The sequence below is a fragment of the Battus philenor genome, unplaced genomic scaffold (assembly GCF_028537555.1).
Source record: "Battus philenor isolate CCGP_79_NKW_IND1 unplaced genomic scaffold, ilBatPhil1.0.hap1 SCAF_3, whole genome shotgun sequence".
Classification (NCBI taxonomy): domain Eukaryota; kingdom Metazoa; phylum Arthropoda; class Insecta; order Lepidoptera; family Papilionidae; genus Battus; species Battus philenor.
The window spans coordinates 12,053,686-12,069,991 of NW_027181693.1; the positions used below are offsets into that span (position 1 = coordinate 12,053,686).

The 16,306-nt window shown below is 33.4% G+C and overlaps 1 protein-coding gene across 1 annotated transcript in view; it reads left to right on the forward strand.

The window, feature by feature from the left end:
* stol (stolid) overlaps positions 1-16,306 on the forward strand; it is a 94,748-nt gene that overhangs the window by 76,125 nt on the left and 2,317 nt on the right. The window contains exons 7-23 of the mRNA XM_068770406.1: positions 1,836-1,949; positions 3,921-4,116; positions 5,078-5,214; positions 5,329-5,409; positions 5,881-5,961; positions 6,039-6,113; positions 6,194-6,208; positions 6,592-6,702; positions 7,773-7,986; positions 8,680-8,725; positions 9,218-9,390; positions 10,106-10,196; positions 10,455-10,487; positions 12,790-12,903; positions 13,244-13,508; positions 14,296-14,547; positions 15,701-15,815. Coding sequence (XP_068626507.1) covers positions 1,836-1,949; positions 3,921-4,116; positions 5,078-5,214; positions 5,329-5,409; positions 5,881-5,961; positions 6,039-6,113; positions 6,194-6,208; positions 6,592-6,702; positions 7,773-7,986; positions 8,680-8,725; positions 9,218-9,390; positions 10,106-10,196; positions 10,455-10,487; positions 12,790-12,903; positions 13,244-13,508; positions 14,296-14,547; positions 15,701-15,815 — 2,113 coding nt within the window. The remainder of the gene's footprint in view (positions 1-1,835; positions 1,950-3,920; positions 4,117-5,077; positions 5,215-5,328; positions 5,410-5,880; positions 5,962-6,038; positions 6,114-6,193; positions 6,209-6,591; positions 6,703-7,772; positions 7,987-8,679; positions 8,726-9,217; positions 9,391-10,105; positions 10,197-10,454; positions 10,488-12,789; positions 12,904-13,243; positions 13,509-14,295; positions 14,548-15,700; positions 15,816-16,306) is intronic.

Below are 16,306 nucleotides of genomic sequence, written 5' to 3' on the forward strand. Positions count from 1 at the left end.
TTTCATGACTTATAGTATAAATAAATATATGTTATATACCTAAAATTTGCTGCGAATAAACTGCGAAAGGTGACACTAGAATAGCTAATTACTTCACTTAATTGTTACGACCGTCTACGCACTCCAAATATACGGCGCGATAACCTTTCAACAAACATTCTCTCTTAATGAAACATTGGATGTATATTTTTTTTGGATTTCTTTTTCAAAACAAAATTAACTGCCCAAATTAACTAAGCTAGGCTTCATTTATTAAATAACAATTTTATTTATAAAAGATCTTTGAAAATATTTCTTTTTCATTTAAATTTTACAGCTTTAAATCGTGGCTTCACGAAACGTCTGAATTGTAGGTGAGCGGTGACGGAAGTTCTTGACCCTGCTAAGTTTTAAAGGTCAGGTGAGAAGTGCCTTGTCGACGTTCTGACGCTCTCGCGAAACCACACTCGAAAGCCACTTTTCCTAATGAAATAGCTACAACTCACGATGAAGCTAGCTAAATCATTCGGTTTAAATAAAGAATTTAATAACGTGTAACGTGGTAATTGCAAGTGGAAGTTATTCATTTTAAAATGTTTAAAAAGAGTATGATCATTTTAAGTATTAAAAATTTATGAACTTTTTCTCTGTGTTATAATATATCTGTTGTACTATTTAAACGTGGGGAGAATCGCCGCTATGTTCCATCAATCCGCCGCCCACGCTTGCGGCGGTGGTGCTCATGGTACTTTTTCCTCAACCCTCACCACGTCGCACTATTGTTAGGCGCACCACAACAGTTTCGGTAGCACTATAGTTCTGATGTACTTAAATCGTAACAACCATGCATAATCTCTACACTTTAGCAGTAGACATCGGTTTCACGGTACATAATTACAGACTGTTTATTTTCTTTTAGTTCTTTATAAATGCATTTTCCCTTTTGGCGTTTAAAGTTTCACAGAATTCTAAGAGGAACTCTAAATATTTAGGTTAGACCTTTGTACAGAAACCAAGCTGGTGGGCTCCTTTAGACTCCTCAACATCGAAAAGAGATGTTATTCAAATTCACCGGATAAAGCCGCAACTATTCTGATGTCGATTAAATGGACGCCCAATGCTTTAATCACTCAAAATGCGTTTAGCTCAAAACCCAATTCAAGGATTCTCATAAGAACTGTACCGCGACTCGGTCAATATAATATACCGGATCTCCACATATATTGCCTATTAAACTTTGAAAGAGATAACCTGGCTAGGTAGGCTTCTCTAACACTATACATTCAAACAGTTTAATATATAAACTTGAATCCTTGCATAAAACTTGACTTGTCAACATAACACCAAAGTTAATAAAATGTAATTAAAAAATAACTCGACATTTTAATCGTCGCCCACAAACGGAAATACTTTCGAAAAAGTTAGTGACAAAAATATTACATTTAGAAAGTAAAAGTATGACACTTCTTGGTGTTTGTGATGCTTGTCATTAATTTCGTATTCTAAATTTTGTGACTCCATCTTTAATAGATACTTATATTTGATTTTTATAAAGTGTTAGCACGTCAATAACTTAATACAGGACACAAACAATACATACAAATACACACATTATTGTTACCGTCATATTAATAAGTACACATTCATTGTTAATAAGTACACATTTTGTGTATGGACCTATTAAAGGAAAAACAGTGTGTACTAACATAAGTATAGTAGATATTTAAAGGGATATTCTTAACACGGCTTAATCATGTTATCATTGTATAATGAAATACACATTTTTATTTATTTTTTTAATAGCGTATAGATGGAGACACGTAACACGATAGCCAAAAATTAAACTTTATTTTCAGGCCGTGCCCGAAACGTTACGTGAGCTGAAAACCGCATTGTGGGCTGCGGAACCGGCTGGAGGAACGGCCAATTTAACTGGAGCCCTAACAACTGCCTTCGAGATACTACATAGGGTATATAAATATTTACTATGAATAAAAAATATTACACATTTAGTACATATCATTTTATGTGACGTTTATAAAATAATCTCTAAATTATACATTCTTTAATAGAATTACAATATGCAATTTAATTTTTCCTGAACGATAAAGGCATTTTTTATTTTTCAACAATTACATAGTTGTAAGTTACCTTTCATTTTAAAACTAGACATGCCATAACACAGAATAGTACAAAGCAATCTCAGCAGTCTTGAGCTATTTAGAACATGGACGTACTTTGTTATTCGTTTTACGTCGAGTTATTTTAACGTCTTTTATGATCATATTGTTTATAACCTAGTAAAATATATTATTTTTAAATAAAACTTATTATTAAACATAATAAATTTACAATATAAATTGTAACAACTATTGCTAATAATGAACCATCAAAATTTAAAATAAGCCATATTTTTACATTAATCTTTAGACATTTAGTTAAGCCAGCATAATTATGGCAAGAGCTAAACGCGCCTACAATGTCAAAGTCAAAATTAAAGTAGTTCATATATAATAGTATGAGATCATAAACATTATTTATAACCATCAGCTTAAAATTATATTTACGTTATTTCGTAACCCGCCAGAGGTTTATAATGTTTTTATGATTGTATAAACCTCTTTCCTTTTTCTTTAAAATTAGAACTATTCCTTTCCAAATTTTTTCATCATTAACATGTTCTAAAATAGAGTAATACGCCTTTTGATAAAACCTGTGCTTGATAAATCTCTTGAATTTACTACGAGATAATAGGCAAACATACCATACATAAACATTTAAATTTTGTACAATGTTATACGCAACTTTTGTAAACTTATGTTTTGATATTGGTGTACCTAATTAAAATGAATTAAATAAATAGGACAAATATACACAAATATTATTATTGTATATTGTTATTGTTTCAATTAATTACTAACAGAAAAGTAAGAAGAAAATTGAAACAATTATTAAAGATCAAAATTGTGCCTTTACTGTGTTTTAGTCGTATCTATAAACAATTACATACATGTGTCCATTTATTTTAATTACAGTGCTTATTTTTTAACTTATAATAAACATGTACGGTATAAATTTTATTTATTTATTTGGAAAAGCACATCAGAAGCAGATGCTAAACCAAAATAATATTATTAATAAACTATTTCTATCAAATGTATTAATATTTGTTGTTCTTTTACATAGCGACGTACCAAATATGATATGATACGATATGTTACATAAGTTATGCCTTTTGTATAGTACTCGTTTATCTTAGTTACTTTACTTGCCTTCTTATTCAAAGCTTAATTAATATTTAATTGCATATGTTAGTTGTTAAGTGTATTAGTCATATTTTTCATATGAGTTTAGGTCACAGGCACGCGCCCGGATAACCTTAATCAAATCGACCATAATCATAATTTCAGTCATAGGACGACCACTGCTAGACATGGGATTCCCCCATTGATTTTCAATAGGATTGATTGGAAGCAGCCTTCATCCAGCATCTTTCAACAATCTTGCACCAAGGTCATCTATGCACCTTCTGGGCAGAAGCTACACTGTGCAAAGAATGACAGAAACATGAGTCCAAACATCAACCATCTGTTCTTGACGCCATATGGCCTACCTTATATCTCTTCAACTTGTTATTCTGCTGCACCATATCGGTTACTTTTCTTCGTCTACGATACCCCTCATTCCTTATTATCCCTTGCAGTGAAAAACATATTAAAAGCAAACTGTCACACATTCATACGACATAAATATTAGAAATCTAATAACGCCTAAGGATTTTTTTTTATTTATTTAGACTAACTATTCTGAGCTCTATATGGCTTTTCCGATGCCTGTACAACGTGCTATACACTCACACTTATCTTAATACTCAGAAAACCCGGCGTATTAAAACTCGCCTATGTCGGATTAAAATTAATATCGACATTATGTTTCCATAGTATAACCGCACGGGTCAAGGTTGCCAATGTAACCAGGCGATCGCAGTGATTGGAGCTGGAGGGGGTGCTGCAGGAGTTAAAGGAGTATTCCGCGTATGGAACTGGCCACACATGCCCGTCAGGATATTTACATACCGTGTCGCTGGTGACGCCGCCTCCGGTCATGTTATGAAAGATATGGCCTGCACCAATAAAGGTAACATCTGATCGTTCGCATATTGAACTTACGTACAATAAAATAAATTTTTAAGTAAAATTGTGGCGACCTCCTTAAAGGAAATAACGCCTTAGGTATGGTGTCATCTAAATATAATTAAAACGTTTCTTACAATAAACAGACAACTAGCGTAGTCACTAATTTAATTGTTTAGATTTTCATAATTTTTATTATATTTCCTTAAGTACTTGGTTACATAGCCTGCAAAAACGGAGATAAACTCGAGAAGCTTATAGTTATAGGCAAGATCGAAGGTTAAAGAGCACAGGGAAATAGTCCTGTGGGCAGATCAAATTCGCACCAGTCTAGACAGTAAATTTTACAATGTCAGACACGTACGAAGTCATGACCCCCTCGGTCAAGACTCAGCAATGAGGATTACAATGCGAAGTGGAAGAGGAAATATCATGATCATCTTCATATCGGCCGAGAGACGCTCACTGCAAGGCACAGACCTCCACTGAAGATGGCCACGATGACTGGTCTTGCGTTGCACGCATCCAGCGAATTCCCGCGATTTTAAATATGTTATCGGTCTACCTGGATTATTGTTCTTAAAAAAGTACAAGTATATTCCTATCCGAAAGGAGGTGTTGTTATCTGAGACACAGTTACTTTCAATAATATAGTTACAGCAGTACTACTAGTCTACAGTTAGTAAAGCTATATATATATATATATATAAGCATTACGATGAAAATATAATCACAATTAAACGTATTTTTGTTTGATATTAATAAACCAATAAATTGAATGATCACTTTGAAATTAGTATTAGTTTCGAGCCACTACTTTTATGGCAATACGAACTCTGTCAAGATAATAATATACTTTAAAATATTTTAAAGCTTGCTTACTGGATTATTTTTAGCCACAAATAAACAACGAATGCGTGTATATTTTTATTGAAAATAATTTTATCGCATTTTATTTGGGATAGGATTCCACGTGACCATTAACCAACATAATGAGGTCAAGAAAAAGGTTCTGCACTTTGTGGAGGTGCTGGCCCGGCCGCTAGTCATGTACCAGACCATACACCCGGTTCATTGGAGCCCCGTTTACGTCGGTGGAAGGGTAAAATATTATTTTTTTCCTAAAATTTCATCACGAGTTAAATATTTGACAATTTATTTTTCAAAAAAAAGTATTATGACAATGTGCAGTTAAATATTCAATTGGATATTACAGAGTAGCAGCCTCTCCGACGACGGGATGGGACAACTTATGACTTCCGTTACAGTACCAATCTTCGACAGGAGAAATCACACTGTACGTATTTTTAAAATAACATTCGTTAATAATTAGAATAGATTCTCCACATAGATGTCCAATAGGACCACTGTAACATCCACGGTCCGGCGCTTGCTGGTATATGGTCTCCGTTTCAAAATCTTAAGGACCCAGCGGCCAACAGTTCTGCGCGCTATGCCTGTGTTTCTGATTGCCTCTTCAACTTTGAATGTGCTTATTTCAGCGACTGTCAGCTTGCCATTAAGGTCCAGAGAATTAGAAAACTTTATTTTATATTTATATATGATGTAAGTGTATTTATAATTATCTATTTGTTAAAGAAATATTCTTAGAAATCTATAGTCATATATGTATTATATAAGCAACGAGACTATTAAGAATTCCACGTATCATATAAACCATGAAAATAATCTATAATGTCTGTAGACCCGTAATTTTACAATCAATATCATAACAAAAATGTTATTATTGGTTTTATAACTTTTACAGCAAAGAGAAGCTAATTTACTAGGCGTCGTCGGCACTGACGTACCTGTCGATCAAATAAAAAAGCTCGTGCCACCGTATAAGGTATGTTTTACAATAACTAACAAGTCGACAGCATTAGACGTATTCACGCAATAATTAATTTTGTTCTATGCTTTCAGTTGGGAGTGAATGGGTATTCGTTTATGGTGGATAACAACGGGCATGTTTTATATCATCCAGATCTAAGACCATTGGTAAATAATTTTAGCACATTAATTATCTTTGTTCAGAGTTTATTTCTTATAATAAAATAAACATTTTCTCTCTGTTTTAGCACACCAATGAAGAGGTAAATATAACAGGTTTTGATAATCAATCAAAACTATATAATTAATATTGATTACCAGTAATAACTGTAAAAAACATAATGCAATGTATTTTTATGAAGTTAGGTAATAAAATACATAATACTATTAATCTCATGTCCTTTTTTTCATATTACAATAGATTTAACGTATACTTTTTGAATAACATTTATGTTTGTTATATTACCTTCATAATTTCAGCCGTAGTATATCCACTACAGACTCTAGCTTCCTTTCTAGATTTCCAACAGGACCGGTTGGACGCTATCTGCATTTAGCGTCTTAACATTAAGAGTGGTCGACCTTTGCTGTTATATTATAAATCAAACATGTTATATAAATAAAATAAATATTTTTATCGTTCCAGTACACAGAGACTCTACGTCCTTTGTACTCTAGCGTAGATCTCACCGACGTAGAGCTTCTCGTCGACTCCGACGAGAACTCTCGAGTTAACCTCACTTCATTGTTGCTTGATGTAAGTAATAAAATAACTGTCGTTTACTACAGAATATGTACTGGGCTCTCAGTGTCTCAGTGTAAGTTAGTGCTATCAAACTGATTTAAATTGGCATCAATACTCATAAAAGTTTCTCCAGAGCAATCAGTCTGGTTCTAGAATAAACTATAGTTAAATTTCTGAATTTTGTAACACATCAACTAACATCATAGAGGACTAAAGTTAATTATTTCTGAAAGTATCTGTAAATATAGTAGTAACGAAAGCGCTATACCGCACCTTAAGCATGCTTGCGGGAGGGGAGACAGGGGTGAATAACGGCTGCTGCGTTCCGTCTGTCCGCCGTCAACGATCGCGACGACGGCGCACATGCCTCATTTTACCGCGTTTTCATTAAGCGCTGTATTTGGTATTATTATAGCTATACCACAGACAGATGGATATATCATTTAGTAAAGCCACGCTTATCTTATAAACAAGAAATTATAGCGTATGGGCGTGTTCGTTTATTCTTGAGGTATATTGATTTTATGGATTAAGCTTAGTAGATGCTTCTCGAAAATAAAAGCCGAAATCTTCGTAATAATCAACAATACTTCACACAAATTTCAATTTAAATACAACTTAACAGGAGCACTGAGCAATATACGCGGAAATATACATGGCTGGATAATTGGTTATGAGTATAAAAGATGTCTAATGTATGGTACATCTTGCCAAAAATCAACGGCGTCAGAAATAATAACTAATATAAACGTGATATACTTAAATAACGCGTTTTTTTAATTTCAAATAATGCATATTTAAATTAATTATTGTTTTCTATCTGTCCCTGCAGACTTTGTACTACCAGAAATTATAGGCTTGTCGGAATCCAATATGAAAAATAAATAAATGTAACATATTTCAAAGTTATTAGATATAGGCGCCAAAGCTTTAAATATTTTTGCTAACATTTACTATACATTCACGTTTCAAAGCATTCACATCTGTAACCACATTACTCTGTGTATGTCATATAAGGCTTAAGAGATGTGTTATTATAACAAAGCGATGTAAATGCCACAAATATTTTACTTTCTCTTCAGCTTCGTCACGATATGATAGAGCAGCGTGAAGGTGAGACAGAGATCGGTGTAAAAGTTCAGTACGATGGAATGAGACGGGTAGCCACGCGGCGCCAGCGGTACTTCTACAGCCCCGTTGAAGGCACACCCTACTCGCTCGCAGCTGTTCTTCCCGACGGCTACGGCATGTACGAGCTGCAAGCCGAACAGGAGATCAAGCACAGCCCTTTCAATGGTCAGAAATTTTACAAAAAGTGCACCTCTCCACATTCATCAGCACTTTAAAACCAATGTATCACCATCGTCATAATTTTAGTCGAAGCTCTTCAAATGCCGTTGTTATTATGCGACGCATTTTCATGTAAAATTTTCTTTCATTTACATATACGTAAAATACGAAAACCATATCCTCACAACAGTATCTACTTTACTGAACATATTTATTGAGTTACAGCCAATTTTTAATTATCTTAAGAAATACAGGACTTCTCCTTAGATTTCCAATGGAATGAGTAGGAAGCAGCCTGCATCCAGAGTGTTCTGACGAACTTAACTAGACTGTGTGTCCATCTTGTGGGTGGACGTCTTACGCTGCGCTAGCCGGTCTGTGGTGTCCACTATGAAACTTTCGGTCCAAAAGCCATAAATTCTGCGCGTTATATAGCTTTAATAGCTAGCTAGCGTGTTAATAGCTTATTAAAAAAAAATATATCCTTGGGATCAAACCCGCGATCTACAATCGCAAAACTCATTCCTCTGACGCTGGACAATTTCTGCTCATAAACGGTACACGTGGCTAATGTTACTCTTTATTAAATATACGTAAAGCATGGATGAAAGAATGATTGTAATAAATTTAATATATTTGTATTTAATATATATGTAAAATAAAATTTAAATTAATATATTCTCTTGTTTTATAATGCAGTGACGGAATATTTTAAGGGCGATAACTGGAAGGTTCATCCTGATTGGTACGTGGAATTTATGAAAAGATACATTATAACAACACTTCACATAATCATCATTATTCATGGTTTTGAGCAAGATAGTACAAATACGGCGTTTTTTAAATTGTGACATATTTTTTATTTTTGTTTTATCTAATATAAGAAAGATAACACGGTTTCAAAACGACTAAGTAAACTTCAAATTCAACTTATCCTATATACGATGTGTAGATATTAGCACTTCTATAAGTATATCCAAGATCTTTAAAAATGAGCAACTTTTTTTGAAAGACCTATCAAGGTCATTATCATCATTTCAACTGAAGAACATGACTTTTGAACCTAGACCTCTCCCGTAGAATTTCAAAAGGTCCTATTTGAAGCGATCTGTACCAGAGTCTTCAGTCTACAGCCTGCATTCACGATCTTACACGACTATCGACGTCAAAGAAATATTACTTATTAATAATTCAAAAAGGAGTGGATTTATTCAAATGTTTTTAATATTCCACTCAGGGTTTACTGCGAGTATGCATCAACGTCAGACCAGGTATTCAACAGTCCGGAGGAGCAGCTGCTACATTTCCTCTCGCGCGCCGGTCGCCCAGGCTGGAAGTGGATGTCGCTCCGGCCCAGAGCGCTCACCCTGCACAACGCGCACAAAAAACAGGACAGAGACTCTTACTACTGTACGTATAAACCAAAAGTCAATCATCTGTTCTTACAGGCATTATTATAGATCAAAACTAAAAAGCATATAAACACACATGTTCTAGAAATTTCCATGTAGAGTAATTTTAACTTATGTCTTATTTATTTATTTAGAAAAGCACATCAGAAGTAAATGCATTAAAATGGAACAATAAAGCGTTATAACTTTGAAGAATTTTGAAGCGCCTGCTTATTTAAGATGTGTACAACATCCACAATATTTACTACTTGGGTACATCTTGACAAAAAGCGCCCATTTTGATAGAAACTAGAATCAAATTGAGCTTCCCTATAACGTTATCCTCCAACTTAAAGCTATAAGGGTTTTAAACGCACTCTAATCTGAAAAGAAACCACAACAAGCTCAGATAGATTTTTGTAGTCATTTTTCCAAAATTCCTAATACATTAGCTGAGCAATTCATTTCTGAGCTTCATTATCATTTCAATTTATTCAAAAATGTTTCACTTATTGATACGATTATTATATAATATTTTGTTTAATAGATTTCTTAGACTTTACACAGGAAAGTATTGTAATAGCGAACACAGTTACCAACAAAACTGTTACTAATTTAACGAAACCTGGAAAAAGGATATAGCAAGTTTATCTTGATCTCTAGTGCTAACCTTATACACATAGCTATTTTGCTTATTTTTATTGGTATTATAATATCGTTAATTGTTTTTCCAGGTGATAAAACACTAGTTCAGTCGCTAGTCCGTGATGCAATGGTAATAAAAGAATTGGACGCTCACACTGGACATGCAAATCACCACTCCCAGTAAGTAAACAGTTATAACTAAGCATGCCTCACTTAACTATACAATGAATCGCTGTAACGTAAAAAGAAATCTTGCGCTGGTGGCAAGCACGCATTATATCGTGCAGAAACAATAATGTCTCAATGAATACGACGCGATTTGAAATTTTGCAACACTTGCATGTTAAAGTAAAGCACATATAGGTGTCCAAATCACGTTTAAAGCACATTAAGTTTATTTAATTTCCGTTCACTAATTCGATGTGTTTGTCACAATAGCCCGATAGCGACTTTAATGGCTCTACTGACAAGGTAACGTAAAAATAAACATATTTGTAATATTTCTAGTAGACGTGTTAGTACTTTTGCTAGCCACGAAATGAAACCTCATCCTTAAAGACTACTCGAAGTCATCTGTAATGTTATTCCCATTGGTAGCCGTCATCTGTCGATGTCGAATCATTTTTTCTGTGAACCAAACTTCAATTATTTACAATTAGCAATGTACTAGACTTTTCATTAATCATTTATCCTTATGTCCAAACGATATGATCGTGTTCTCCATTCTGTCATCTATTTTAGCTATTTCATTGAAGGCCATTACAAATTATTAGCTGATTCGAGAAAGGAATATTTAGTTTAATTAATCTTGAAATTCAGTATTGCATCTTTCCTAGTTTATCATTGTTTGCTAATAATATGGGGAACGATTAAATTTTTTATTTTATATTTCGAATAACCACCATAACAATCTTTCCCCAAGTTTTGTAAACAGCTTTCAAGGATTAAGGTAAAATTGTGTATTATCTCATTATGTTTTTTTTAGCTCTCAAGGATTTAATGTAAAACAATAATTAAACATCACTGTTATGTTGTGCTATTACTTCTATACGTAATAATTAGGGGTACGGAAATTTCGTATTTACGAAATAGATGCGAATAAATGCGAAAATTACACATAAATGCTAATAAATGCGAAATGTACGGTAGTGTTCGTATTGATTATTAAATTATTTATTAAATATTTTTTATTATTATTAAATTATTATCGTATCGCCCGAGTCGCGACTCACGTCAATTGCAGATGCAAATTGCAGTTTTATATCTTAATGATTATTTGGATTACATACTTGACTTTTTTGATGAAGTGGATAATCCAAATTCTAGTATTCTATTATTATGATGAAAAGACGTCACTATGTCTTAAGGACTATGAAGGAATTGACGAGACAATGAAAACTATGTTGAAATCAGCAAGCGACAAAAGTTTCAGTAAGCTTTCTCTTCACATGAAATTAAATAAGACGAACGAGGCTTTCTTTCACATTGGCCAATTGTTTTCTGTGGCTGCAAGTTCAACCACATTGAATATAAACGTATTGCTGGAAAGCTTTTCGAAAATTCCTTTTTCCAAGGATTTCCTCAAAATGAGCTAATTGATGGGTATGCGCACTTTCATAGGTTAATTCTTCGGTCTACTAATATAAATGAAAACCCCAATATAAGGGACATTTTGTTGGCTGTCAAATGCAACTTCCCGTCCTTTGCTGAAGCAGCATTATAGAGTACATATTTGAAGTCCAACCAACAGCGTGGACGCTAAACGCTTCTTCAGCATATACAATGTCGTCGTAGCGGACCGAAGAACGACGCTTAAGGAGTCAAATGTTGAAATTTCTACAATGTTATCTTTTAATTAATTAAAATTGTTTAATGTTAATAATTGTACTTTGAAATTTTGTATTTTGTTAAACTTTACTTTCATAATTAGTAATAAAATTACTAAACAAGTATTTTTGTTTAATAAATACCTAATTTACACAAATTTTATAATTTCAAAAATATAAATGCGAAATTTATGCGAAATTTTTAATTTTTGAAAAATATAAATGCGAAATTGATGATTTTTTTTTTGCGAAATTTCCGTACCTCTAGTAATAATGAATATGATGAAAATATATACATTTTTTTTACAAAAATAATTTAAGAAATTCTTAAAAAATCTGTTTACTTGTTAAAAATACTGAATTAGTTCTGTCAAAATCGCATTGAATGTTTGTAGTTAAATCATAAATTATATTCATAATATTGTTGACTTTTTATATCTTTTCTTGTAGTCAATGTCAATCAAGAATATTTTAATATCTACTTTACAAACGAACAAAGACATGTTGAAGCTAAAATACCAACTCTTTGCAACACACTCAGTGTTAATAAAGTTATTTAATATTTAAAAAAAAAACTGTAGGAGCGGTTAGCTACGGGGTTTGATTGATATCATGTGATATTAATACCGTTCGATAAGGTAATCAAAACCACAAAATAAATATATTTTCATCGAAATAAATAGTATATAAGTTAATAGCCGACATGTTATTGACTTAATAACATAGCGGTAATTAAAGATACTTATACATATATTATAAATTACAGTTAAAAGTAGTACAAAATTGTATGAATATACATACAAGAATTTAAAAGTTTTAATTGGGTATATTTGTTGCGGTAGCCATTAAGTACATGATAAGTTAACTTATTTCTGGGTAATTTGTTTGATATTTTTTCATTAAAAATACAATTGCGTTCCGTTTCGTAACATATTGCGTCTTTGCAGGCAAGGCCGTTTCCACAAGTTCGTGGTGACGCTGTCCTTCATCGCGACTCGCAGCGGTCTGCTCAAGTGGGCCGACAACACCAACAGCTCGCGCGCCTCCGAAACTGCGGAACCGTACGTCTTTTGAATTGATTACAAATTAACAAAAGATAACAGTTGTACAATTTATTCGCTTTTACATTTGGATTCCAGATTATGTTCAAAAAAAATTGGATTTTGCATATAAAAAAGTAAAAGAACTTTTATAATTAGCAACTTTGCAATATGCTAATTAATATTGTTTTAAAAAATTAACCCATGTACTATACATAAACCGGCTTTGTTTCTTTTGCCTGTTCTACACAGCTCGCAGGCATTTGTCATCAGAACAGATGGTATACTCCACGTGATATCAATAAGAGAAGCAATTCATCGTAAGTTGAATAAAAAAAAATTAATTTGGATATCGTGGCAGGCACTTCAGTGAGAAATACGGGCGTGCTTTCGACTCGGAATGGTACCGACGTGCGGTGGAACACCACGCTATAGAACCTGAGAGCTTCGTGTTTTCCGTGCCGTTCCGCGACATGGAGCCCGACGAGTTGGCGCCGCCGCCGCTTGTGATGGCCACGCATGCGGTCTTCGTAGAGTCCAGGGGTCACCGGGCGCCGGCTGCTGTCGTCGGTCTGCACTTCCAACTAGACTCGCTTGTGAAGCATTTTTTGAACGTCACTTCTACGGTAAATAATAATAAGTCGCGCATATAACTATATAAATATGTTTGCCTATTGTGGGCGTATACACCCTTTGCCATTACCATTCTTGCTTATATCTAAACGTTAAAAACTATATACAACAGAAATTAATATTTAATTTACCTCGTATTATCAAGAAAATTTGTTTCGGATCATGTATAACTTTTTGATTAACAATACCAATGCAACCTTCGCTGTAATAATAAATGATGAATAGTAATAATAACATTAAAACTATATTTCAAAAATACAAAAAAATACGATAATTATTGTTTCTAGAACGTAATATAAAGAGTTATTAATATTAAATTATAAATATACAAGATGATCGGTTATATGCGTAAAAGCTTCAAAGAGGTGAATGCATATTTTATTTGCTTTCAATTAAGGTACTACCCTTATAAAAAAAAAATAATTACTTTATGAATAATAGTGTAAAGATAAGATAGTTAGAAAAACCATATATTTTAAAATTCGGATCAAAGCATGTCAAGATTAATTATTGTTTACTATCTGTTCATGAAGCCTGTATGAAAAAAATTAACTAATATAATTTATTTAATAGGATAATTATAAAGAGTAATTGAATATAGGTGTAAAAGCGTTTTAAACGTTCACTTACATATGAGCTTTTATATATTAACCACCTTAAAGGTTATAACCAATCACACTGTTTTTAAATTTATTACATTCATGCCCTGAGCGTTAATACTTTTTATATTGTTGATATTATTAAATTGTAATAACTTAACAAAAAAAATATTGTGATCAGTGTACCGCAGGCAGCGTTTGTAAGAAGACGTGCGCTGGTGACGAACTTGATTGCTACATTCTGGACGACAACGGCTTCATCATTCTCTCTGAAGACACTTCGCAGACGGGACGCTTCTTTGGTCAAGTGGACGGCACCATTATGGACTCTCTGGTCCAGGATCGAATTTACAAGAAAGTCACCGTCCACGATCACCAAGGCAGATGTCCCGACTCACGGAACTCTTTTAGCGGCGACAGCAATAAATTATCTGTAAGTTTCTAATATCTGTAGACAAAATAACTGAGATGAATATTTATAAATAATGAGGTGCTGAGTTAAAAAGAGCGTAACCTTTGTTAATATTTGTAAAAATACTTTGAAACTCAGGTTACGATACATGCAAAATATTTCCCAACACTGCTTATACCATTTATCCCTTAAAAAATCATAAACAGGATGTCGCCTATATCATACAGCTCAGTGATTCCACTAGACTACCCTTCAAAAACGTTTATATTGAACTCGAATAGTCTCTACATCATCTTCAATTTACATCTCCGATTTAATAAATACTAATGAAGAATGAATGGACATACAAACGTTTTTTTTAGTTAATTATTATTTACTATTATACATTAGTGGTCTTACGTTACTGATTGGTGGTAACATATACCTGGTGGTAGTTATATATTAGAGTAACCGCCATGGCATTAAAAATTTGTATACAAAAAAGCAAAAGGTTATTGATTACGAAGGTGAATATATTGTTGGAAATAAAAACTTGTTAAAAATGTAGTCGTGTGGATTTAACCTAAGAAAGCGACATTACTTTCCTGTTCTCCTAATACATACCAACACCATGCAGTTAGCTTATACGTCATCTTAGGCTGACTATCAGAAAAATATGGAAGGGGTTAAAATTTTTCAAATAAGTAATTCCAAACTTCTTTAAGAGAATGAGTGGATCTCAACTGTAAGATCATCCAATCATAAACAATATAGAGTTTATAATAAAATCTTCATTCCAGCCGTAAGACTTCCAATGCCTCCCACATAGATTATCAATAAGTCCGGTTGAAAGCTGTTTGCAACCAGCGACCATCTGTTTTATTTTCGACGACCTTAGCAAAGTGTACAACCTTATTGGTGGCGTCGTTCGCAGCGCTTGCCCGATCGTGGTCTCTACTCTTGAACCTTAAAACCAAAGCGGCCATCTATTGTACGCGCTATGTGACATACCTACTTCAACATGCTAATCCACTATGTCGGTTATTTTCGTTCGTCTACAGATATCCTCGTTTTTAATTCGATCTCGTAGAAAATTATAAAGTTATCGATGTTAACGCATATTAGTTGTAAACTTTCGTTTTTCAGCTCTAAATAAAACTTTTTTTAATTATTTTCACGTATTTTTTCTTTGTAGCCTATGAAACCGTGGTCCTGGGTCAGCGGCTATCTGTTCAAACTGGCGGCCGTTTGGTTCCCACTGTGGGAGCCTGTACACGCCCGCACTAGCCGTTATACGGACGACGACTCTGGTAACATATACTGAAATTCAAAACTCTAATAAACGAGATGTAAATATAATGCATTTATATCAAAAGCAAAAACAAATTCCATATACCTCATAGTCGGATTCGTCAAATTGGCATAGATGTGTATAGGCAATGTATAAGTTTTTACAATAGAATCCCAACATTATCGTTCAGAAAGCCTCTATGGCTAGATTTAAACAAGAATTAAAGAATGTTTGTAAACTGAAAATTGATGAGTGATATGATCATCTCCAAGCTATCGTAGCGTTTATTAAATGTGTAATTCTTAAAATATTTAAAAATAGACGTAATCGGATTGAGTTCCTTTTGCCTGTTCTTGTAAGATCTGATGCATTTATCATGCGAATAGAAGATAAAATCAACATGATATCAGTAAGAAATGTAATCCATCGTATGATGAATAAAGAATTTTAGAGCTTGAGTAGAAATATCATTTAATATTCACATCTTAGTCGAATCGAAAAATGATGGAT